This window comes from Pelophylax lessonae, assembly GCF_965119305.1.
Source record: "Pelophylax lessonae genome assembly, chromosome: 5".
NCBI classification, from domain to species: domain Eukaryota; kingdom Metazoa; phylum Chordata; class Amphibia; order Anura; family Ranidae; genus Pelophylax; species Pelophylax lessonae.
This window is the reverse complement of record NC_138772.1, coordinates 455,674,626-455,702,311: the sequence shown is the minus strand read 5'-3', so window position 1 is coordinate 455,702,311 and position 27,686 is coordinate 455,674,626. Positions and strand designations below refer to the sequence as shown.

Here is a 27,686-nt window from a genome sequence, read left to right as displayed (position 1 = left end):
TGCGGGACTGCGACATTGCGGCGGACAGATCGGACCCTTGACTGACATTTTTGACACTTTTGGGGGTACCAGTGACATTACTACAGTAATCAGTGCTATAAATATGCACTGTTACTGTAAAAATGACACTGGCAGGGAAGGGGTTAATTTTATTGGAGAGGGAGGGGTTAATGTATGCCTGGTGCTTACTAACGTGTGTGGGGGGAGGTGACTGAGTGACACAGGGACAGATCGCATGTTCAGCTATGCTGAACCCTGCAATCTGTCACTGTCTGTCACTTAGGAGATCCGCCCGCTTGTGCCAGGGGAGATCGCCGCTGCTCCTCCCCTGGCCCAACTCCCGCTGTGACTGAATACAGCGGGAGCGATCCTCCGGCGGCGCACGGGAGCGAGCCTCCGGCGGCGCACGGATGCCGCCCACAATGGGAGGAGTCCAGCGACGTAGGTCTACGTCGCTGGATGGGAACGAGCCACTGTGCCACAGTAGAGGCACAGTGAGCGGGGCTAAAGTGGTTAATGTTGCATGTGTCTCCTCAAAGAAAATTCACCCATCTATTTCTCCTGGTGGTAATTGTCACCGGGACTAAAAGTGAGGAAAAATCCAAAAGTTTTGAGCGGTCACCAAAAGAAGTAAGGAATTATAATCCAATGCAGGCAAATTTGACAACTGCCTAAGAAGGACATTAACTGTTGTATCCAACACAAGAAGTAAAGAGAAATGTCCCCAGTGGGACACAAGCGGGGCTTTAACCCTTCATTACTCCTTAAAAGAAATGATAAAAAAGAGAAGGCTGTACATACACTGTAAAATAAAAGTATATAATTTGAGCATTTTATGAGTTTTCACACTATCCCTTGTATCATAGTAAACAGGTAGAATGTACTCATTCAACTTAGCAGAGGGTAATAATTTACCTTGAGACAATTTTGTTAAATATATACTTTCAGTATACCATATCGATTTATAGTTTATGGGTGTGGATGAAAAATAGATGTACAGTCTATATGTTAAGGCTTTAAACACATAAGACCATTTAATTAGAGCCATTGGGATTTTTTTTTTTTCTGGGATTAGGAAGCCACATACGACATACGTATTCATGATACCACATTTCACCAGCAGGTAAGAAAGCAGGTCAAATATGATATTGTAGCTCCCTGGCCCATTAAGGTCAGACAACTCCTGCAGAAAAAAAAGCGTTACATGAGTAGGTCAAATATTGGTGGAGGATTACTTTTTAAACTGAAGTCCTATAACTATACTAGTAAATGCTACTGTGAAATGAATACAGCATATTTCACTGTCACAAACTGGAATACTTTTTTCTCTCCAACAGATGGTGAATTAAGTATTAACCCCACTGTTTTACTAAAGTTAAGCTTCAAATGACAGAAATATATATTGTTCATCATACAAAGCCAAGTATATTGTAATGCAAGTGCTGCATGCCAAAACCAGAAAAGACTGTTTTCCCTAAGGAGTTGTGCATATGTAGATAATCTTAAAAGAAGAATAGCATAATGAGTAGGATGAAATATGTCATACAACTCCTATCTTTAGTTATGTTTGGCTTATCAGTTGTTCAGAATAGGGCTATGCATTGCTCTATCACAAATAGCTGATACATAAACACTGCTGAAACATGCAAGGGTAAAATATGAGCTGTGTACACAAGGGGACAATCTTAAACAATTTTAAAAGAAACAAGAACGTAAAAGGAATATTTAGTAATGTAGCTATGCTGAAATGAGAACAGTATAGGAACAATAAAATTTAAAAAGTGTTAAGGATACACCAATTATGCGAGGGAAAATCATGAGCATTTTAAGTGAACATAAAATATCTATTATATATAGTTCTATGGAACTATTATCCCCCTCTATCATTTCTAAAAACTGGGATGAGACATGTTGGTAAGCAGGGCCATTTTTTTTACAGGAGTGGTTTCCTTCATGATAATATCCTATGATCATTTATCGTGTTCAGTCGTTTTCTTAGGGTAGGTCTACACCTGTGCTGTAATTTTTTGGTGCCTTGCATTTTACTACTGAACTCTACATGATGTGTGTTTAGATGAAAACACATCAAAGATGCAGCAAGCTAATTTTTTTTTAATGCACCACACCTAAAACACACAGGTGTCCCTCTTATAGTAGACTAATGAACACAGATGTTATCAAGAGATGTATGCAGATCCTTAGAAATACCTTAATGATTTTATGTTCTTTCCATCTGAAAACTGTATAGCATAGTCTTTTACTGAAATTTGTAGGATGTTTACAACTAGGAAAATAGAAATGTTACAGAATTGTATAAATATTTAAACTTTATGCAAGGCAATAATACAGCTCCAGGTTTTTAGAAATCCTTCTATAACCTTTTCTACACTTATGAGCTTCAACAGCTCTTGATGTGCTGTTAATCTCTTTTAGTTTAGCCATCCTAAAGAATACTGTTGTGGTGAAGAGGTAACCTGAATTGTGTTTTTTTTTTTTTTTTTTGTTTTTTTAGCATACAGAGGCATTTAAAACCCATACCTGAATAAATTTGAACACAAGAATTATTGATTGGAACACCTAGCACCTTTAAAATATTGGGGTTCATTTACTAGGACTGGAGAGTGCAAAATCCAGTGCAGCTGTGCATAGTAGCTAATCAGCTTTTAATTTCAGGTTGTTCAATTAGGCTTTGATAAATGTTATTTGGGATGCAGCAGCTGCACGGACATAGCCGCTGCTCCCAATCTGACAGCCGTGCCTTAGGGTTTCCACCTCATCCCTTTAAACCAGGACACATATTAATTACACAGGTTCTGAGGCTATTGTAATGCACAAAAGGCACAACGTGAGTTTAATTACCACCTTAATCAGCCACATAACCTGTGTAATTAATGTGTGTCCTGGTTTAAAGGGATGGCAACCCTACTGTGCGGGTGCATGTGCATGGCCCCCAACGCACACTGTCTGCATTCGGGGCCATGCACCTGCACTGTTGAACTTTTGTACCAGGTACTATTCCATACACATTCAAGAATCTAGTGTCTGATGAGCATTTTCTTGTGGCACTGTCAGAGAAGTAGCAGCCTAGGACAAGACCTAGGATCAACCTATACTAGTCATCAATCATGAGTTTGCTTCTTTTAAGGAGGAATTAAAGGACCTTTCTGCATCATACTAAAAATTGGAGTGTGAGAGAGGAAGAAGCCTGGTGGTAGGTTTTGGGTCTGGACTGCATGTTTCAACTGCAGATAATAAAAGTGCATTGACTGGGGCAGGCTATATTGGGATTGTAAAGTGGAAAAAGACAGCAATGTAGCTCCCCTAAATATATGCTTCAAGTGCGAGATGCCATAGTTTAACTATTTCTTTGTATAAGGAAGCTTAGCTAATTCAGGATACAATAGATTGTTCCAGATGGGGCTATATTGCATAAAACCCTCTACAGCTTGCATTTGATTAGCCTTTCCCACACTTTCTACATCGGTTTATAGGTGAAATGACAAAGTGTTGGCCGTGAAGTGGAAGAATAAGAGAGATGTCTACGTCTTGTCCACCATCCACAATGACACCTCAGTGGAGATTTCCAGAAGACACCGTTGGCCATTTATAATGCTTTTTTTAATGTGACATAATTAATCCATGTTTTTATGACGTGAGGTTTCCTGTACAGTATTTTTTTTTTCTATCATTGGTTTTGCACACTCAAAAGTTCCTTTCCCTTGTGGATCGAGAGCCCTCTATCTGTTGGGTACAGTTCCCTCCTCTACATGGAAAAATATTTTGTGGACTTTAATGCTTATGTCACCTACACCAAATCCACAGAAAGACCCACCACCTTCCTCAAATTCATAGAAGAAATTGTCACGTTCTGCATCTACCTGCAAAGATCACCCCCAGATTAGCAGACTTCATGAGCTCCATTTCCCTGAGAGCATTTCACCAACAGAAGTTGCCAAAAAAGATGTTGTGTATGCAGCAGAGGGGGGGGGGGGGGGGGAGAAGAGACACCAGTCATCATTGTCCTTGGTATCCCCCTCTCAACCTGGCCTATGCATCGGAGACTGTTTCCAACCTTTTTACACATCACTAAAATATTAGCCCATATTTCTAATAGCCTGCCATTTTGCCTATTTCAATATCTGTGCTGACCATTTGCCTGTTGCCCCAACCAACCATGCCACTGCCTTCCACCTTAACTGACTCCGGCCTGTTTATTGACTATGCTTTTGCCTGCTATCTGCATTGTTTATACACTGCCTTCCACGAGAACTGACCTCAGCCTGTTAATGGACCATATTTTTTACTTGCTGCTTGGACTGATCTTTTGCCCCGCTACTGTAGTAATGGGATTCATGGTATCACATATGTGAGGGGCTCCAGAATAGTTTTTCCAGGAGGAGAAAAAAAAATTTTTGGTTTTCTTCGGGTTTTGTAATTCTCGGATTAGGGTCTGGAGTCCGGAGGTTTCAAAGAGATTTAGGTGGGAGAAGCCTCTACCCCTGGGCCCAGGTCTTATCTGACCGAAGCCCCAATCCTGATATTTCTGCCTGCTGCCGACTTACTGCCTGAATGCCTCTGCCTGAACTGACCACACCTTTGCCTGCTACCTCTACTGGACCATGGACCATGTTTCTGCCTGCTACCAGGACCAATATTTTGGCTGTGCTGACCATGTCTCTGTTTTGTTTACCCTTTGCTCAGCAGAATGTGTTTCGGGATGTAATTCTTGGTGTGTACATGCTATGTGTTAGAAATATGAAGGGCCTTCAAAAATGATAGGTTGTCGGGAAATTAGATGTATAATTTATGGTGCTCCTTGCATCGTGGGCCTCTCTATTTAGGTAGGCTGTGAAAAAGTCTCACACATGTGGTTTTGCCATACTCAGGAGTAGCAGTAGAATGTGTTTTGATGTGTAGTTGCACGTATGCGTATGCCATGTGAAAGAAATAACCTGCTAATATGACACTTTTGAGGGGAAAAAAAATCTTCATTTTCCAAAGATTTGTGGAGAAAAAATACAACTTCAAATACATCACAATGCCTCTTACTAAGTACATTGGAATGTCTGCTTTGCAAAAAGGGGTAATTTGGGGGTATTCATACTGTCCTGGCTTGTTAGGCTGGCCATACATTATACCATTTTTTATTCAGTTTTTAGATTTATCTTCAAATATGTAGTGCAAAGGCCTGCCTGATTGTAAACAAATTTAAAGTGTTTAGGTTTGACCTCATATATTATAGGCCCCTTTCACATGGGCTGTCCGATCAAGTCCACCTGCCAGTTTTTCAGGCAGACCTGATTGAACCTTCTATTCACCCCTATGGAGCAGCAGACGTCAGCGGTGACGTGTCCCCAGACATCTGCTGCTATCCAATCTGATCCTTTCTGCCAAATCTAGATGGATGGAGGTACTATTTTACATCCCTCTGGCAGATGGGATATAATCAGATGAAAACGGACAGGCTGTAAGTTTTTGTCCGATCTCCCCCTAGGGAACAGCAGGACTGGTTCTGTCTCTGCTCAGTAAGTGGAGATGGACCTGTCATCCTCCTGCTCAGTGGGGATCAGTGAAGCGATCCCCCGCTTAGCAAGCAAAGTCTGTCCAACAGATGCGCCCGTGTGAAAGGGGCCTTATGGTTTTGGTAAATCTAAAGGAAAATTGTACAAGAAAATAGTATACTGTATGACCAGCCTTAGTGTCTAAAGAAAATAGATAGGTCGTCCGTACATCAGGTGTGATCAATTGTCAGTGATTGATATCATCGTTGTATCAATCTATAACTGTATGTCTATAACTTTCACACAGACCAAATAAAATACACTAATTTAGGTTATTTTTATCAAAGCAATGTAACCGTATACATTTTGGCAAAATTTTATGAAGAAAAATTCCTTATTTTTACTGCAGTCTTCCCCTGAGGAGATTTGTCCTGACCACCATTGTCACTTGGACAGAATATGGGAAGGTGGATTGGCCTTCAACTGATGAGAACTATGACAGCAAATACAATACTGATTTATGAAATTCTTCAGAAAAAAAAATGGCAAGACATTATGTTTCTACTATTTTTGAATAGCAGAAAATGTAATAAGTAGATGAAGAGTGAAAAGTGTACATGGCTGGCCCTGACTAAAACACGTTACTGTGTATTTTGTTATAAACTCTTTAAAAACCATTGATAATGTTATATTTTATTACATGATCAGAGAAACATGCAATATCATACACTCACCACTTACAGGCACCTACTCTCATTCAACATCCATTATTACCTTTTGAGCATAACTCTTATTTTGGGACCTCAGTCTCTCCATTTCAGTTTCCATATTCACAGTTTGCCTTCTCATTTCTTCTATATGGTTTTGCTCATCTTGCTGACGACGTTGCCCTTGGTTCAGCTCTTCGCGTAAACCTTTCACAAGTTCTTCATAGTTTTGAGCCTGGGAGAAGATCAAATGTTAACCACAACTCTTTTTCTTCTAGAGTTTGTTAAAAAGCTGCTAAAACAAAGAATGTGGATAATAGCTTGGGTTGCTAGATTACTTCAGATGAAAAGTTTTTGCTTGCTGTGTTTTATGACCAGACAGAGTAGGTAGAAAAAAAATAGTTTTAACTTAAAGGGTACCTGTCAGCTATGTAGGACAACAGACCTCAGCTGAAGCTTGTCTACATCTATCGTACAATATAACTAATCTTATGTTAACTTCATGCTGACATTTATGTTTTAGAAAATGTAACAAATATGAATTTTATTAAGACAACAAGAAGCCCATGAACAACTATAGAATATGTTCAAAACGTTCCTAAACAATTTCCCTGCCACAATACTTTTGGCGTATTGCACCACAGTATTCTGACCAACCTCCTTCGAGTAAATTTGTTATCTCTTATGCACATTTCCAGCTACATTTTTAAATACCTGGTCCCAATGGATTCATAATTTCTCACAGATACGAATGAATAATTATTTATTGTTTAGTCATTTGTCTACTGAGAGCCCATTCATACTTGTGTGACTTGTCATGCAACTTTGGACCCCAAAATCGCACGACAAATCGCACCCCATGCTTCCCAACGATAACCATTCATAAATGTGTGATTTCAAGTCACAGAGACTCTAAAGTAGTTCCTGCACTAATTTGGTCTGACTTTCATCTGACTTCAGGTCCATAGACTTCAATGTAAACCCTCAAAAGTCACATCAAATTCACACCTGCATGATATTGATACGATTTGGGTGCGACTTATGAAAAGAATGCCAGCAATTAAAACATTTAAAAAAAAAATGGTGTGGGGCTCCCCTGGTATGATTCAGGGGGGACGCTCCCTCACCCCCCCTTTCCTGAGCTGACATGCTGCATGCTCAGGTAAGGGTCTGGTATGGATTTTGAAGGGGGGGGGGGGGGACTCCACGCCATTTACTTTTAATTTTTTAATCTATTTTTCTTCTTTGCCGGCATTCTTTTTTTGATATTCAGCTGTAAGGGGGGTAACCCGCTGACAGCTGATGAGTCCTTGGTTGTCAAGGATGAGCTGGCCTGGCCTGCTCCTTGATAACCAGCTATTCTTCATACAATGTACAATGTTTCAGAGCCACTGGGAAATCCATTAGGCAACATGTCTTTCACGCTTTCTCACTCTTGAGCCTTTCTTTGTAATACACTGCTCAAAAAAATTAAAGGAACACTTTTTAATAAGAGTATAGCATCAAGTCAATTAAACTCTTGGGATATTCATATGGTTAGTTAAGTAGCAGAGGGGGTTGTTAATCAGTTTCAGCTGCTATGGTGTTAATGAAATGAACAACAGGTGCACTAGATGGGCAACATTGAGACAGCCTACAAAACATGATTGGTTTTACAGGTGAAGGCAACTGACATTTTTTTTTCCTACTCATTTCTTCTGACTGTTTTTCACTAGTTTTGCATTTGGCTAGGGTCAGTGTAACTACTGGTAGCATAAGGTGATACCTGGACCCTGTAGAGGTTGCACAGGCAGTCCAACTCCTCTAGGATGGCACATCAATATGCGGGTCAGCTCGCGAAAGCTGAGGAGCCGGAGCTAACCCGAACATGATTATATGCCGGTTATACTTGTGTCAGTGGAGACACTTTTAAATGTGAGTGCATGATCTTTTTAATAAAGTGGAAACATTTTTGAAAAGATTTTATGCTATGTAGAGTTCTCTCTCCTTTGTTGGTTTTCTCCTCGTCTAAAACATCGATTGTGAGTGGGGGAAGATTGTTTTGATGGCAGATTATTATTCCCTACAGGGCAAAACGCCTGTTCACTGGTTTGGAAAACTATCATCTATTCAATCTGGTGAGTGATTTTAAACATAAGTTGTGGAGGACTATTCATTGGATGTGGTGACAACATTTGAAGATAAGAGGAATATACAATTTTTTACATACATTTTTATAGAATATTTTTGCCACATCATTTTTTTCTTATATGAACATTCAGGATATATTGGACTGTGAACACTGATGGTTTAATTGTTTTATATATGAAACATTAGGCTGATACAGTTTTTGTTTAGCACTTTATTTTGATAGTAATATAACGTGGTAAAATTAGCACCTTAAGGCTGCTTTCACACGGGCGGTGTGCCCGACAGACTCAGTTTTGCTCAGAGGGGAGCGATCCACATATCCCCGCTGAGCAGGCAGATGAAAGCTCTGTCTCTGCCTACTTTGCAGAGACGGAGCTTTCAGAGCCCCGCTCTCCTTTACAGGGGATCGGATGAGAAGGGACCGCCTGTCCGTTTTCATCTGATCATACCCGATCCTTCAGACAGATGGAAAATAGGGTTTCCCTCCATCCAGATTTCATGGACAGGATCAGATCGGATAGCAGCGGGTGTCAGCGGAGATGTCTCCACTGACATCCACTGCTCCATAGGGCTACATAAAGCTTCCGATCAGGTCCGCCTGAAAAACTGACAGGCGGACCAGATCAGAAAGCCTGTGTGAAAGGGGGCCTAAGGATTAGAAGGATATTATATTGTTTGCACACCTGCATACAGCTCTGTCACCTTTTAAGCCCCGTACACACATTTAGATAATCGGACGACTTATTGTTCGCATTTTGTTGCATGATACTAACATCAAATTCAACAATGCATACAAACCGTATGATTTTTGTTGTACGATTCGGGAAAAGCTTCCTGGTTGCTTAGCTATTTATCAGATGCTGCAAAACAAAAACAATGGCAGCCAGGCTTTTTCCGTGCTATTTTAGTGTTTCCGATCATGCGCGGTCTTTGCCGATCGATTTTTAGCGGACGCATAGTGTACTGATGAAACTATTGTCGTTCGCGGGGCTATCGTACGACAGAAGTTTTCCTGTTTGTCCCTTCGGATTTTGTTGGATGAACTGTTGTGATCGGCTGTCGAAACCTGTGCACTAACGATCAGATTATCGAGCGATCAGGTCGAAAGCGAGTTTTATCGTACGATTATCGGAACGTGTGTACGGGGCATTCGTTTGCATCCATGATTGAGAAACTCTCAATAAGATAGCAGCAGCATCTGGTTAAGATTATTCATCATCTAGGCACGTTCATCTTTTTCAATTTGTGCCAATGCAAGAAGGTTTGCTGTGTCTCCCAGCACAGTCTCAAGAGCATGGAGGAGATTCCAGGGCTGTAGAAGGTTCTTAACCCATCAGCAGGACTGATATCTGCTCCTTTGTGCAAGAAGGAACAGGGTGAGCAGTGCCAGAGCCCTACAAAATTACGTCCAGAAGGCCACTGGTGTGAATGTCTCTGACCAACAATCAGAAACAGACTTTATGAGGGCGTCCTGAGGGCCCAATGTCCTCTAGTGGGCCCTGTGCTCACTGCCTGGCACCATGGAGCTTGAGTAGCATTTGCCATTGAACACCAGAATTGGCAGGTCCTCTACTGGCGCCTTGTGCTTTTTTTACAGATGAGAGCAGATTCAGAAGGTTATGCTGTCTGTAACACCGTTCAGTGTGACAAGTTTGGTGGTGGGTCAGTGATGGTCAGGGGAGGTATACCCACAGCCATCTAAAGGCTAGACAATGGCACCCTGAATGGCATTAGGTATCAGGATGAAATCCTTTGATCCATTGTCAGACTCTACGTTGGTGTAGTGGGTCTTGGGTTCCTCTTGTAGGCAACCAGTTCCTGGAGGATGAAGGAATTGATACCACTGAATGGCTCACATGCTCGCCAGACGTAAATCCAATAGAACACCTCTGGGATATTATATTTTGGTTCATCCAATGCTGCCAAGTTGCACCTCAGTCATTTCAGGAGCTCAGTGATGCTCTGGTCCAGATCTGGGAGGAAATACCCGAGGACACCATCCGTCATCTCAGGTATGCATACCAGCATGTGGGGGCAATACAAACTACTGAGGACCATTTTGAGTTGCTGCAAAGTTCAGTAAAATGGACTAGCCTGCTGCATCATTTTTTCACTTTGATTTTCAGGGTTTCTTTAAATTCTGCCCTCTGTAGTAGAAGTGTCATTTCGTCAGTGTTGTCACATGAAAAGATATAATAAACTATATACAAAAATGTGAGGGTTGTACTCACTTTTGTGAGCTACTATATATATGATCAATTTTCAATAACTGGCCTTTTATAATTGTATGGTAGACATCTTTAATAAAGAAACACCATCCCTTGAGCTACACTGCAGTATGAAAGACTTGAATGGCATTGGGCATTATGTTTTGTTTATGCACATTGATCCCAGTTATAAATGGTACATTACCTTGCGTTCCTGTCCATAACACTACATTAGCATGGCAAACCACGGCATACATAGTCAATGCTATGTGAGATTTATTAGAAGCGCAGCTGTCTGGAAATAGCGCTTAGATGCAGCACAGCTCTATGGCTGTGTAGTTATAGGCAAATTATACCTAATTGCATCACCTATAAGTGAAGTATACTTCTAATTATCCTCTTCCTACAGCCGTATGAAAATCAATAACCATAAGCCTTCCAATGAAACACACACTGCACGCTTCCCCAGGTTCCTAATGAATGCAAATAGTTTGACCTTTCCTTGACAAGCTTGAATATTGTTTCATATTTTTGCCATTAAATTTGCTGCTATCAGCAATTCACATTACAAACAGGAAAAAAGAAAGCTGCAAAAAGAGAAAGACAAACTGAGAGAAAGAGGGAAAGAGAGAGAGAGAGAGAGAGCGAGAAAGAGAAGGGGATAAAGAAAGAGAAGACAACTAAAAATAAACATGAAAAAAATCTTGACAACATCAAGAGGAAATCAAAATTGTACAAAACAAGTGGCTGAACTTTTAGCATCTGAAAGCATATATTTAGATGATGAACGTCTTAGTTGCATAATGAATTTCTTTTATTCACGTAGCTTTTTGTCTGAAGGGCCTCTCAAATCATCACGCAGATGTGGCTCTGCATAATTTTTATATAAATATTAGAGAAACACTTTGGTAATTGGTTTCCATCGAAATTCATAGTGATTTCCTCTTAAGAGTAGCATTCCTTAAAAACAAAGGTTAATTGAAGTTTGAATTTTATGAAAGCCTTAGCAGGTGTTATATGCCACTTTTGTTAGGAGATAAATCAGTTGATGATGCGGCATCAACTTTTACCCATGGGAAGTAAAACCACTATTTTAACCCCTATTAATTTAAAAGAGAACAGTTATGAGGTTACAAAAGACAGTTCTAGTTCTCCCATTTCCATTGAGGTTAATTCCATAGTGTGTGCACACATTTTTCACTTGTTTCTGTACCTTTTACCAAGTTGTCAATGTTTTTCAAGCTTTCTTTAGCTTTAAATGCTCAATAACATTTGCATATCCGCAAAAGTGAGGTCATATCATGACAGTCAATGAAGAAGATCACAGCCTGGAACCTGGAAGAAGCAGGGTAAAAGATGCCGGCGAGGGTCCTTGGACCATTGAAGGAGAGGTAAGTATTGTAGACTTCAGTTCTGCTTTACAGTAAATGTTTTGCTGGTGGGGTGACAGAAGGCAGATAGTCAGTAATGGCCAGTCTAATGATTCGTAAACACTCTATGAGAAAAAATTCTGTACGAGGCACGATCGTTCGATTTTCGTATTGTGTGCACACAACTTTTCACATCCGATTCCGACTTGGCAAATGAAAATTTATGAAGGGACAAACTCCAACATTTTTCTCGTACATGAACAGAACAATTAATGTTTAATGTGTACTATTTTCATACGAGAAATATCAGATATGAAATGATCAGAAACAACAAATAACTAAAAAAAAACCCTTTGTTGTATCAGAATTTTAGTACAATACTGCTATCCTCAGTTCTGACTTGCTGTGAAAACTTAAAGAAAACTGGCCGATCTTTTCTTCCTATCTTATAGTGCGTACCCCACCTAAAATGGGTATCAAAATATTGAATAATGGGATTTTTGACTTACCGTAAAATCCATTTCTCTGATGTTTATTGACGGACACAGCTCTTGATTCTTCTTAACCGTTGGGTTATACTGTCCCCTACAGGAGTAGGACACTAGGCAGGAAAAAGCTCGACTAAGCCTATAGGCAGTCCCAGGGGGTATACACCCACTCTCAGCTATAGGCACTTTGTTTTTGTTTTCTTTTGTTACGAGCAGTAACAAGAATGCCAACTCCACAGAGGGGTGGGTGCTGTGTCCATCAATGAATATCAGAGAAATGTAAAAAATCCCATTTTCACTTTCGTTCATTGACAGACACAGCTCCTGATTCTTCTTAACCATTGGGACTAGGGATCGACCGATATCAGTTTTTCGTCGCCAATACCGGCTGATATTTTGTACATCCTATGTCAGGGTCCAAGATTAGTCTTCTCCTCCTCCAACCATTAGGTGGTGGTGCTCATGTAAGGGTAAAATGATGTCACATAGCATAACTCCATTTACACATGTTATTGAATATGCCACTCACATACAGTGCCTTGCGAAAGTATTCGGCCCCCTTGAACTTTTGCCACATTTCAGGCTTCAAACATAAAGATATAAAACTGTAATTTTTTTTGAAGAATCAACAACAAGTGGGACACAATCATGAAGTGGAATGAAATTTATTGGATATTTCAAACTTTGTTAACAAACAAAAAACGGCAAAATTATTCAGCCCCCTTAAGTTAATACTTTGTAGTGCCACCTTTTGCTGCGATTACAGCTGTAAGTCGCTTGGGGTATGTCTCTATCAGTTTTGCACATAGAGAGACTGAAATTTTTGCCCATTCCTCCTTGCAAAAGAGCTCAAGCTCAGTGAGGTTAGATGAAGAGCGTTTGTGAACAGCGGTTTTCAGTTCTTTCCACAGATTCTCAATTGGATTCAGGTCTGGACTTTGACTCGGCCATTCTAACACCTGGATATGTTTATTTGTGAACCATTCCATTGTAGATTTTGCTTTATGTTTTGGATCATTGTCTTGTTGGAAGACAAATCTCCGTCCCAGTCTCAGGTCTTTTGCAGACTCCATCAGGTTTTCTTCCAGAATGGTCCTGTATTTGGCTCCATCCATCTTCCCATCAATTTTAACCATCTTCCCTGTCCCTGCTGAAGAAAAGCAGGCCAAAACCATGATGCTGCCACAACCATGTTTGACAGTGGGGATGGTGTGTTCAGGGTGATGAGCTGTGTTGCTTTTACGCCAAACATAAAGTTTTGCATTGTTGCCAAAAAGTTTGATTTTGGTTTCATCTGACCAGAGCACCTTCTTCCACATGTTTGGTGTGTCTGCCAGGTGGCTTGTGGCAAACTTTAAACAACACTTTTTATGGATATCTTTAAGAAATGGCTTTCTTCTTGCCACTCTTCCGTAAAGGCCAGATTTGTGCAGTATACGACTGATTGTTGTCCTATGGACAGAGTCTCCCACCTCAGCTGTAGATCTCTGCAGTTCATCCAGAGGGATCATGGGCCTCTTGGCTGCATCTCAGATCAGTCTTCTCCTTGTATGAGCTGAAAGTTTAGAGGGATGGCCAGGTCTTCGTAGATTTGCAGTGGTCTGATATTCCTTCCATTTCAATATTATCGCTTGCACAGTGCTCCTTGGGATTTTTAAAGCTTGGGAAATCTTTTTGTATCCAAATCCAGCTTTAAACTTCTCCACAACAGTATCTCGGACCTGCCTGGTGTGTTCCTTGTTCTTCATGATGCTCTCTAAACAGACGCGTTGATGCGCTTTAAACGGACCTCTGAGACTATCACAGTGCAGGTGCATTTATACCAGTCATGTCCAAAGTCCAGCCCGTCCTTTCATTTTATACGGCCCCCTGAGACACAGCTGACTTTTGTCAATGAATTTCTCACTGGGACTCCTCACATCCCCGCCCCGATGCCGATGTGGGGGTGGGGCCTCTGGCCTCCCTCGGCAGCTCGGCTGCTCCCGAGTCCCGCTCCGCCCCCCGCTCGGAGTGCAGAATGAATTTGAAAATTGCATGCCTTCTCGCCTTCACCGCACACACAGCCACCTGTAGGAGCCGACCTAGGATCTTGTGGAGCTGACCGAGGAGATGTCACTTCTACAATCCTACTGCCTGTTTCTGTAAGTCTGTGTGTGTATGTATGGAGCTGACCAAGGAGGTGTCACTTCTACAATCCTACTGCCTGTAAGTGTGATTTTATTCATAAAGTACTGATGTTTATTATTTCCTATATATATATATATATATATATATATATATATATATATATATATATATATGTATGTACAGTATATACGGTGTGTATATATATATATATATATATATATATATATATATATATATATATATATATATATATATATATAATGTGTGTGTGTGTGTGTGTGTGTGTGTGTATTTAATTTTAATGGTTCAAATGTCAGGCAAATTGGTCGGCCCTCACGCATGTTCACTTCATCAAATCTGGCCCTCTTTGAAAAAAGTTTGGACACCACTGATTTATACAGAGACTTGATTACACACAGGTGGATTCTATTTACCATCATTAGTCATTTAGGTCAACATTGGATCATTCAGAGATCCTCACTGAACTTCTGGAGAGAGTTTGCTGCACTGAAAGTAAAGGGGCTGAATAATTTTGCACGCCCAATTTTTCAGTTTTTTATTTGTTAACAAAGTTTGAAATATCCAATAAATTTCGTTCCACTTCATGATTGTGTCCCACTTGTTGATTCTTCACAAAAATTTACAGTTTTATATCTTTATGTTTGAAGCCTGAAATGTGGCAAAAGGTCGCAAAGTTCAAGGGGGATGAATACTTTCGCAAGGCACTGTATGTACAAATTAAAGATATAAGCAATTCCACATTAGCATATTAGCTGGCAGATCGGTATCTCTTACCCACTTGCCGTATTTGATACCCGGGTGATACCGCTCCGTTTGGCATCCACTCAATACTGCTCTGTCTCTCACCCGCTCAATCTCCCACCCACCCGATACCAGACAGGCTGGCATCCGTGGTGACAACTGTCCAGTACAGGGGGAAAAAGGATTTTCCCTGTCGAAGTGTCGGATGGGTGGGAGATGGAGGGGGTGAGAGATAGAGCAGTATTGAGTGGATGCTGAATGGAGCAGTATCACCCGGGTATCACTTACGGCAAGTGGGTGAGAGATACCGATCTGCCAGCAGATCTGCTAATGTGGAATTGCTTATATCTTTAATTTGTACATACAGTATGTGAGTGGCATATTCAATAACATTTGTAAACGGAATTATGCTATGTGACATAATTTTACCCTTACATGAGCAATATTTAGAATATCGGCAATATCGGCCAGTTCCGGGGCTGATACAGATATAGCGGCAAAAGTCAATATCGGCCTCCGATATATCTGGCATGCCAATAATCAGTCGATCCCTAATTGGGACGTCCTAAAGCAGTGTCAAACATGAGGCGTGGGAAACAGCAGAACAAATTCCCAAAGGCCAACGATAGCCAATCAGGTAACATGGAGCTCCACTATAAACAACTGCCGCTCACCTGAAAAAAAAACAATACACCCTCAAAGAGGACCAGGTCCTCTAAACAGCGGCCAGCAAAACTGTGTGGCCAAATAAAGCATCCTGTTAGGGATACAAGTGGTAGCCTGATGGCAGAGGAAGGCCCCACGTGTGCCAGAGGGCGGAGCTTAGATGGGAACCCCCAAGGTAAGTGACACAGGCTAACCTAAGGTACGGAATCTAAGTATCCACCGGTTTTCGCCAGAGCCTCTAGTGGTGAGGATGGATTTTGCTGCGTGTGGATACCAGGTAGCAGTCCTCAGGGTCGCCCCACCAAGGGAGAAGCCGGTCAAGATCCGAAGGCAGATAAGCAGACAAGGGAGATCCGAGAGAATGGTCAAACAAGCCAGGGGTCAGGACGGGCAGCAGGTCAACAAGGTCAGGAACAAGCCAAAGGTCAAAACGGATATCAAACAGGTAACAGGAAGCAGGCTTCAGGAACACAGGAGGAGCTGCAGACAAGACAGCAAAGACACAGTGCTTCTGAGCTGTTTAAATAAGGCAGCCTGTTTGCCAATTACTGCAATTAGTCTGCTCTGGGTTAACCCTTTAGATTGCAGATTCATGACAGCACATCAGTGTGCTCAGGAAGCATTCCTAACACAGCCTGTTTGCCAATTACTGCAATTAGTCTGCTCTAGGTTAACCCTTTAGATTGCAGATTCATGACAGCACATCAGTGTGCTCAGGAAGCATTCCTAACATTGCCCCCCCCCTTAAGGGCAACCTCCGGGTGCCCAACAAACTGCTTTTCTGAGGATGGGCAAGAAAAAAACGCCTGGATCAGATCTGCGGCATGAATGTTACTCTCCGGTTCCCTGGAATTCCCTTCTGGCCCATAACCCTTCCATTTAATAAGGAACTGAAGCTGGTTACCTCTTTTCCGGCAATCAAGTACAGCCTCAACTTCATACTCCATGTCGCCATCCACCATCACTGGTTCCGGAGGTCCAGGGCTTCTGCCGGGGAAGGCGTCGGGAACCACGGGTTTTAAAAGAGTGACATGGAACACAGGATGGATCCGTAGCGTTATCAGGTAAGGATAACTCATAGGACACGGCATTGAGTCTTCTTTTAACGGTGAATGGGCCAATAAACCTGGGAGCTAACTTCTTGGATGGGCAGGCTAAGCGGAGGTTAGCTGTGGATAAAAAGACCTGGTCGCCTGGTTGGAGAATCAGTTCTCCCCTCTTTTTCCCATCAAAGATTCTTTTGGACGCTATCTGAGCCTTGGCCAAGGTGTCCTGCAGAAGTTTGTTGTTACTCGTGAAGAAGTCAATGGTGACCTGAACTGCGGGCACTCCGGAATCAGATGGGAAGTCGGGCAGAAAGGAAGGATGAAAACCATAATTGGCAAAGAAGGGAGATTGCCCGGTAACGGAATGTCGTGAATTATTAAAGGCAAATTCCGCAAATGGTAGTAATGCTACCCAGTCTTCCTGGACGAAGGTGGTAAAGCACCGGAGATATTGTTCCAGGGTCTGGTTCGTCCTCTCTGTTTGCCCGTTCATCTGTGGGTGGTAAGCTGAGGACATAGATAATTCAATTTTTAGTAGCTTACACAAGGCCCTCCAAAAGTGGGACGTGAACTGTACCCCTCTGTCCGAGATAATGTTCGTGGGTACCCCGTGGAGTCGCACGATCTCCCTAATGAAGACTTCTGCAGTTTCTTTCGCAGAGGGGGTACCTTTGAGGGGTAGAAAGTGGGCCATCTTAGTAAGGCGGTCTACAACCACAAAAATGGCGGAGCACCCGGCCGAAGGTGGAAGTTCCACGATAAAGTCCATGGCGATAGTTTGCCAGGGCCGGTCAGGGATTGGGAGTGGTCTGAGGAGACCCCACGCCTTACTTCTGGTGGTTTTACTCCTGGAGCAAGAAACACAGGAAGACACATAACTTCTGCAGTCTTTTTCCATCTCAGGCCACCAGAAGGTGCGTTGCATGAGGTCAAGGGTCCTATGAACACCAAAATGGCCAGCCAGAGGGTGGTCATGGCAGGCAGCTAGAACCGAAACTCTGACTCCCTCCGGGACAAAGATTTTGTCCTTAGCCCACAACAAACCATCCTTGCGTGACAGGGGTATCCCAGGTGGACCGGAAATGTTGACAGAGGCTTGCTCAAGATGGGATTTCAGGCTAGTGAGCAGGAGCAGGAATTTTTTCTCTGACAGGATAGTGTCAGGTACCAAATCTTCTTTAGGATTATCAAACATCCGGGACAGGGCATCCGGTTTGACATTTTTCGACCCGGGCCGATAGGTGATATGGAACGAGAATCTGGAGAAGAAGAGTGCCCATGGGGCCTGGCGGGGTCTAAGTCGCTTTGCGGATCTTAAGTACTCAAGGTTCTTTATGATCGGTAAATATAAGAATCGGGTGTGATGCTCCTTCCAGTAGATATCTCCACTCTTCGAGAGCGGCTTTGATAGCCAGGAGTTCCCGGTCCCCAACATCATAGTTTTTCTCCGTGGGAGAGAGTTTCCGGGAAAAGAATGCTATTGGGTGAGTTAAGTCTCTAGTTCCCTGTCTTTGGGAGATGACTGCCCCGACCGCAACTTCCGATGCGTCTACCTCCAGGAGATAGGGTAAGGCAGGATCCGGGTGACTCAGGATAGGGGCAGAGGTAAAATGTTTTTTAAGAACTGAAAATGCGGACCGAGCTTCTGGGGTCCACTGGAAGCGGACGTTCTTCTTAGTAAGGTGAGTAATAGGGGCTATGATGTTAGAGAACCCCTTAATGAGCCTCCTATAAAAATTGGCAAAGCCAACAAAGCGCTGTACTCCCTTTTTGTCTGATGGAGGTGGCCAGTCCAGAATGGCAGAGACCTTCTGAGGATCCATCTCTATTCCTTCTGTGGAAATTATTAACCCCAGAAACGGGATACTGTTCTGCTCAAAAACGCACTTCTCGGCCTTGGCGTAGAGACCATGCTGGCGAAGGCGACCGAGGACATTTCGAACGTGCTCGCGATGCTGCTCTAGGGATGTTGAGAAGATTAGGATGTCATTCAAGTATACGATGACGAAGATATCCAACCAATCCCTGAAGATGTCGTTCACAAAGTGTTGGAACGTGGCAGGAGCATTACAAAGGCAAATGGCATTACCAGGTATTCAAAATGTCTGAATCTTGTGCGGAAAGCAGTCTTCCATTCGTCGCCCTCTCGGATGCGCACCAAGTTGTACGCCCCACGAAGATCCAGCTTAGTAAACAGGATGTCAGATCTGAGTCTCTGAAAGAGTTCGGGGACTAGAGGAAGGGGATAACGGTTTTTAATAGTAACTTTATTTAAATCCCTATAATCAATGCAGGGTCAGAGGGTGTGATCCTTCTTCTCTACAAAGAAGATACCTGCCCCTGCTGGAGAGGTAGAGGGACGGATGAACCCCTTCTTCAGAATTTCCTCTACATAGTCCTTATAAGACATCCAGCTCACGTTCAGAAAGTGGGTAAATCCAGCCGAACGGGATTTCAGCTCCTGGGAGCAAATCGATGGGGCAGTCATATAGACGGTGGGGGGGCAAGGTCTCTGCTCCCCGTTTGCTGAATACGTCCAGGAAATCATGGTATGCTTTGGGCACCACAGAACATACATCAGGTTCAGATTCAAGACAGAACAGAGTCTTGGGGAATTCAGGAGGATCTCCCTGAACTGTCGTAGAGCGCAGCCGTTCCTCTAGCTGTGTGTAGCCGTCTTGAAGCGACTTTACGGTTTGAGACAGGGCTGCGAGGTGTTGGCAGATCTCTTCCAACGGTGAGGCTTCTCTTGCAGGCTCCATAATGGCTGTCTTGTACTGTTAGGGATACAAGTGGTAGCCTGATGGCAGAGGAAGGCCCCACGTGTGCCAGAGGGTGAAGCTTAGACGGGAACCCCCAAGGTAAGTGACACAGGCTAACCTGAGGTGCGGAATCTTAGTATCCACCAGTTTTCGCCAGAGCCTCTAGTGGTGAGGATGGATTTTGCTGCGTGTGGATACCAGGTCGCAGTCCTCAGGGTCGCCCCACCAAGGGAGAAGCCGGTCAAGATCCGAAGGCAGATAAGCAGACAAGGGAGATTCAAAAGAATGGTCAAACAAGCCAGGGGTCAGGACGGGCAGCAAGTCAACAAGGTCAGGAACAAGCCAAAGGTCAAAACGGATATCAAACAGGTAACAGGAAGCAGGCTTCAGGAACACAGGAGGAGCTGCAGACAAGACAGCAAAGACACAGTGCTTCTGAGCTGTTTAAATAAGGCAGCCTGTTTGCCAATTACTGCAATTAGTCTGCTCTGGGTTAACCCTTTAGATTGCAGATTCATGACAGCACATCAGTGTGCTCAGGAAGCATTCCTAACACAGCCTGTTTGCCAATTACTGCAATTAGTCTGCTCTAGGTTAACCCTTTAGATTGCAAATTCATGACAGCACATCAGTGTGCTCAGGAAGCATTCCTAACACATCCGCAGATGCCAACACATCCACTTTACAAAAAACTGTGTAAAAGTGTGCACCAACCAGATGGCTGCCTTGCAAACCTGCGTCACTGATGCTGGATGATGGAAAGCCCCGGAGACACTAAGCGCCCTAGTAGAGTATGCCTTGACAGGGAAAGGAGGAACCTGACCCTTGATGCAATAGGCCTGAACCACCGTCTGATCCATCTGGAAATGGTCACAAAAGAAGCAGACAACCCTATGTAAGGTCTGTCTGTGAGCACAAATAGAGAGTCTGACTTCCTAAAAGACTCCGTAGCTGTCAGGTACATCCTAATTGCCCGAACCACATCCAAGGCATGAAAGGCAATTTCCTTTGGATGTCTAGGCCTGGGACACGGGAGGCCACACAATGTTTTCATGCAAATGACAGTCAGAGACCACCTTAGGAAGGAATGACGGACAGAGGCAAAGCACCACCTTATCCTTGGGAATCACCATAAGGTGAACGACAGGATAACGCCACCAGTTCCGACACCCTGCGTGCAGAGGTGATAGCTACAAAAGAAGGCCACCTTCTGGGGCATTGAGGCAGGGAAACCTCCCGAATATTTTCAAAGGGAGGCTTTTAAAGAGCCCCACATTAAGATTCCAGGGCGGCAACAGAGCCCGCACTGAAGGAACCAAATGTCAGACACCCTGAAGAAAAGGTACACACCAGGGAGTGTGTGGCTAAAGGTTGTTGGAAAAAGACCACCAAAAAACGATATCTGGCCCTTGATGGTACTCAAGGCCAATTTCTGTTCAACTCCCCGTTGAAGAAAGGTTAAGATCAGATCCACCGAGAAGGAATGAGGATGAACCCCGGTAGACTCACACACAATGTACGTCTTCCACGTACGATGGTAGGTCTTCCTAGAATTAGATTTCCTAGTTTTTAACAGCGTAGGAATCACTGACTCACACTCAGCACCTGGCGTTCAACAGCCAAGCCATCAGTCAGTGACTGTAAAACAGTATGGAAGGTTGGTCCTTGGGACAGCAGATCCTCCCTCAGAGGAAGTCCCCAAGGAGCATTGGCAACCAGCTGTACCAGATTGGAGTACCAAGACCAGCGAGGCCAGTCTGGAGCCACTAGAATGACCGGAATCCCTTCTGCCTGGATCTTGCACAGGAGTCGTGGCAGAAGTTGGAGAGGCTGGAACGAATCAGTCAGCCCACCTTAGAATGCCGGCTACTTACAGAGCCTCCACGACACTTCTTGTGCCCCCTTGGTGATTGATATAGACCACGGCCCTGGCATTGTCTGAATGAATTTGTATTGTTCACCCCTGAAGATGAATCACCCAATGAGCCAAAGTCTGATCGCTCAGAGTTCCAGTACATTAAGCGGCAGTCTGGACTCCCTGAGCAAGTCTGTGCTGGGAGCGCCTTCCCACCCAGACAAGCTGGCATCCGTGGTGACAACTGTCCAGTACAGGGGGAAAAAGGATTTTCCCTGTCGAAGTGTCGGAGAATGAAGCCACCTCTAGAGACCATGGATCCTGTCCCATTTTACTAGAATCTCTTTAGCAGAGATCTTGTGTGGAACTGTGTAAAAAGGCTGCCTCAAGGGTGGACACCATCAGGCCAAGCCCCTGCATGCAAGCCTGGAGGGATGACCATCTTCTGAACACTCCGGCTGAGGCTGAGTCTCGATTTAGACCCAGATAGTTTAGTTTTTGTGGACAGAACCAAAGACCACTCCTGAAGGCTCAGAATCCCACCAAACTCCCTCAGAGTTTACAGAGCAATCTCAAGTTGGCCATCAAAGCAGTGAGAGACGCTCGCAGAAGAAGATTGTCCAAGTACCCCAGTACAGTGATCCTCTGCTGACTATGCAGCACCGGGGCCAACACTCTTATGAAGACCCGATGAGTGGAGGCCAGATCAAGATCAATGCCACAAACTGAAAGTACTCTCTGCCTATGGCAAAATGGAGGAAACACTGGTGACTGGCACATATTAGAATGTGCAGGTAGGCCAGAACCAGAGAATTGCCAGGACCAGAGATCCCAGCAAGGAACTAGGTCCTTACTCCTGACTAGGCAGAAAAAAAAACTGAGTGCCTATAGCTTAGAGTGTGTGTATACCCCCTGGGACTGGCCCTAGGCCTAGTGTCCTACTCCTGTAGGAGGTAATATAACCCAATGGTTAAGAAGAATCAGGAGCTGTGTCCATCAATGAAAGAAAGAGACATTCTACTTTTTCTACAGTGCAGTAAAAACTACTAAATGTAATAAGTAAAAAAAAAAAAAAAGGTAGCATTTTTAACAATCACTCCAGAGTTAAAATAGAAAATTCTATATACAAATATATTATAGTTTTTTGTGTTTTTTTTTTTTTTTTTTTTTTACAACACAGTGCTATTGGGTCATTGCACAAACTTCCAAATAAAATAAATGTGGAAGGTAACCTCAAATACAATGCTACCTAGTCTACACAAGAAAGTGTTTAAAGTTTCAAAAACAAAGAACATAACACAGCAACAGCAACACGCTGACATTTTACAATGTGCTACTAACCAAAGAATATAAAAGACTACCTTGCAAAAAGTTTTAATTATAAGAAAAGGTTTAAAAGTTGTGTTTGGTTAATATTTTTAAGTTCATGAAACAATTGCACTTTAAATTGTTTGCAGTTGCAATGTACCTCTATAAAACAATCTTTACTAGAATGTTAAAGAATGCTTAGCTGCTTACTTCAACAGCATGTAGGTCAGTACCTCATCACCTTGGGCCAGTTCAGAGCTATTGGAATCAACAGAATGACCTGTTAAGCAAGAGGTCCAAATCCAGCATCCCCCACTTGTGGCATTGGTCCTGAAATACTTCTGAGTGTAGGGGAAACATCCCCAGTTCAGGACACTGCTGACTAAGGTAGTCTGTAGGCCAATTATCCACACTTAGAATGTGATGGAGAAGGCTGCACTGTGGGGTTCTGCCAGGCTAGAATCCTTTCTATCTCTCTTACTGCAGCAATGCTTCTGGTTCTTCCCTGATGATTGATGTACACCACTGCTTTGGCATTGTTTGACTGGATGCTGATTGGATGACTCTCCAGTTGGAGTGAGAGTTGGTTGCAGAGAGCGGAATTCTAACTTGTAGCTCCCAAAAACCCAATATCTTACCCAGGCATTGGTGAGTCTACAAAGGTCAACAGACAGCTCATTTTGAAAAGTGGAAATCGGGGAAACAGGACAGTTAACCCCCCCGACTCCGTGGTCAGTGTTCAAACCAAAAGATGCCATTCTTAAACATCCTACAGTGGGAGCAACTTTAAAAGAAACAAGAAGAATCCAGTCTCATTGGAAGGTAGCTCCAGGTCCGTCTCAAATGACACCTTTAGTAGGGAATCCAGATTTCCCCCCAGGGTGTATAAATGCCAGAATCTGTAGGTGGGCTCAGGAAGGCAGAATGCGCCTTTATGACGTATGGCAAAATGGCCCCATGCCTTCTCTTGAAGAGTTTAGGGCAGGTCAGGTATATTGTCAGTGTCTACCAGCTATACAATTACATTAGGTCGGTTCAGCAGAAAGGGCATGTACCACGAGACTTGACTTATTTTGAAATATGTGTAGAACTGGTAATTTTACTGGCCATTTGATTTCGGTGTTTTATACACAATTATCAGAGGATGAAGGGGACCAGCAATTACCATTTATACAAAAATGGGAGCAGGAACTAAATAGTACATGGTCGAGAGAGCAAGTCAATAAAATTCAGCGATTAGTACACAAATCCTCGATGGATAGTAAAATTCAAGAAACAGGATACCAAATTCTAACCAGATGGTATAGAGTCCCATCAGTATTACAGAGAATAGAGGAGACTATCTCAGAGAAATATTGGCGTTGTGGATTGGAGGAAGGAAACATGTTGCATATCTTTTGGGAGTATATACGAGTTTGCTAATTTTGGACAAAAGTAGCAGCAGCCATAAAGCGCATGACTAATGTAGGTATACAAGATGATCCTGCGCTTTGCCTGCTACATTTAACAAGAAGTTCAGTGAGGAGCTATAGGAAATCCTTAACTCTGCGCTTTCTCAATGCGGCAAAAGCATGTATACCTATCTTCTGGAAACAGACACTGACCCCCACATTTGAGTTATGGTGTTCGAAAGTTAATGAAATTTTTAAAATGGAAGAATTATCTGCCGTATTGGGAAATACGGAGGATCAGGTTAAGACGAGATGGAGGCCCTGGGTTCAGTATTTAGAAGCCAATTCTTCCTCATAGGAGTATGAGAGGGTGATACCCCTAGTCTTGTCCTGATTCAGTCTGCCGACGGATGGTCCCCACACCTCAATAAGTAGGTTGTAATACAAAATGAGTTATATATGTAGAGTAATTGCGGATATTTTTTTTTTAGGGTTCGAGGGGGAATGAGGGTGGGGTAGGGGGGTTGGGATTGCTTTGATGTTATGATGTATGTTTGGAAATATATGTATAAAAATACCAATAAAAATATATAAATTAAAAAAAAATAATCCTTCAATGGGACCCTTTCCCCCTGGGCTCTGACAGAACCTGGATGAGACACCGCTGATTGTATTGGCTTGTGGTAATATGCCTGAACTGATGGGGGGAGGGTGGAGGGAAGACAGATTGCTGAATGGAAGGGAGAAAGGACAGTAGAACTATTTTTATGTCTTTTGCATAGTCCTTCTTCTTTAATCTATAGCCCTCCGAATGATTTTTTGTACAGCTACATACTGCAAGCCCATGAATTTGGGTCTGATAAGATGATGCGGAGGACATGGAGTGCCTACGGGACCCAAATATTGACAAGGCTTCAGATATACTCACAGGTGGCTTTACGCTCATGTCATGCGAAAAATTAGCATGAATCGAAATATCTAATTTACACATGTCCAGACATGCCACCAACCTTCACCTAGACAATCGAACATATGAACACCCAATGCAGGTGGCTTACAAAAGTCAGGACTAGGCCCTGTTTGTCGATTTCTCCCTTCATTAGCGGGAGGCACTCTATCTCCTCTGGAAATCACTTCCCGTTGACAGAAGGTATTTAAGCACCAATGTTTATGGTACACGATATCACAAAACTTGATGGTATTCTCACTTAGCTAATATCTAGGAAAAGGGAGTAGAACTGCCATAAGATACCAGCTTCTCTAGAACAGGTAACGCATCTAAGTGATTGCTGCCAACCCCATCATCCTATGACTATATGCATACAATGCTATTCTCCACCCTACTTTACGAGGCACAAAACCTCTATTCACCTTAGCCTCCCTTGGTATTTCACAGGTGAAAAGCTTTCCGGTTTGGTACCAACTAAACATGAGAAGGCCATATGTCCCTCACACCACTATATGCCTGTGAGGATTTATGGAGGTCTAATATTTAGTTCAGCAATGCCCTGTTCAACAAGATCCGTAATCCGATGGTTTCTGTTATTATTGTTACTTCACCTTTAACATACCTTTCCCCTTGTCCTGTGATACAGAGTATTCCAGGTTCTACAACAGTTGCAAATGCAGATGTTTTATTGAAATGTTTGTTGATATTTAAGACCTGGTTTCATGGTTTACTTACTATTTCTTTATTTTACTGACGCTCTTATCCATCTCTCCCCAGTCACTGTCTACTTCATACACAGTTAAAAATCCCTCTCAAATCACTGAACAACAGGACTCTAGGAAAATAGAGACCCTAGAGTATACACCGACCACACCTACCACGTCTCCACACAGCAGGACCCCATTTTGAGCCGTTGACCCACTCCGGAGTTAAGGTAACACCTAGAGTTGGTTAACAAGTGTGACCATACCCCCGGATTACATTTCTCTTTCTGACTATCTGTGCATTGCACAGATACTACATACCCCCCCCCCTTTTTTCTTCTCTTCTTTCTGCTCCCCATACGCTACACACAGGCTTCATCACCTCAGTCCTCACCTTACAAAAAATATATTGAGTTTTATATAATAATTGTGTTCACAATTCTACTTTTAGTCTGCAAGCATATTGGTCATATAGCCGATCATGCTACTATAACTTCTCCATCTCATACTCATACAAACAATACTCTCAAAACAATATCGTTAAATACAACATACCAGAGAAATGTAGTCAAGTATTGTCTAAGGCCCGCAAACTTAAGGCCGACGTTCTGTTTTTTCAGGAAACCCACTTCCGCACAAATGCCATACCCAAACTGACTAATAGACATTACCCCATATTTTACCATGCTACTTATACACTAGCCAAAACAAAAGGGGTCTCAATATTACTCTCCAAACGCGTGCAATGGCAACTTTTAGGCTCTCTCATAAAAGGCTACATCAAAGGACGGGAAGAATATAGACAAATGGACTTTATTGGCACTAACACTCTAATGTCATAAAAAAGAATATTTTATTTTGAATTAAAAAACATGTATATATAGTGTATGTGTCACCACAAGTGTAAAACAAAGAGACATGAACAAAAATCAAATATAAAACATACAATTCAAAAGGCACATATATTCCAAATTGCCGAAACCTCTATCACCGCCTTGTGGGCAAGGATTACCATACTTTAGCTTGTATAGATTAAAGATGCTAGAATGGCCCTCTGGCTATTTCTAATGTAAAGAATTAAAGCTCTTTAAGCGAATCCATCGGCGGTGAGGATGAAGGGGCTCGGTATTGAATACTGTATTCCAGTCACAGACAAACTCTACATGTTTCGCGCTGTTGGCGCTTCTTCGGGAGTTTAAATAGGGGCTGAAACAGTTCTACAAAAATATATAAAAAAGAAGCATTTAGGATTTATACATATCAGGATATACATAAATGTACATGTGTGTGTACCTTCCTGGGACCCATGGAAGGAGAACAGAACATAAAAAATATCAATATCACATCAATATTATCAATAGCATAACCCATCTGATTGAGTTTAGCCACGTTTTTATTGTTATCTTACCAGAGTAGCAATGTTAATAGCACAGTGTATAGAAACACTGTTCTCTATTGCAAGGATGCCGATGCCTATGGTCATGGAGCAGACACGAGGGCGAAGATCCAAAATTACGTGCCAGAAGACCCACCCCAGGGAAGAGAAGGGGGTGTGTCAGGATAGGAGGTGGGGGGATATTTAGGATAACAATCCTTAATCTAATAAGAGAAAATATATATACATATAATGAGCAAAAATAGAAAGAGTATCATACAATAAATATATGTTAATGAAAGTTTCAATATTAGATCTCTTACCCATTAATACTTAGA

At 42.7% G+C, this 27,686-nt stretch overlaps 1 protein-coding gene across 1 annotated transcript in view; it reads right to left on the bottom strand.

The window, feature by feature from the left end:
• LOC309555379 (uncharacterized protein) overlaps positions 1-27,686 on the bottom strand; it is a 654,339-nt gene that overhangs the window by 393,191 nt on the left and 233,462 nt on the right. The window contains exon 15 of the mRNA XM_082257367.1: positions 6,276-6,443. Within this exon, the coding sequence (XP_082113493.1) occupies positions 6,276-6,443 (168 nt within the window). The remainder of the gene's footprint in view (positions 1-6,275; positions 6,444-27,686) is intronic.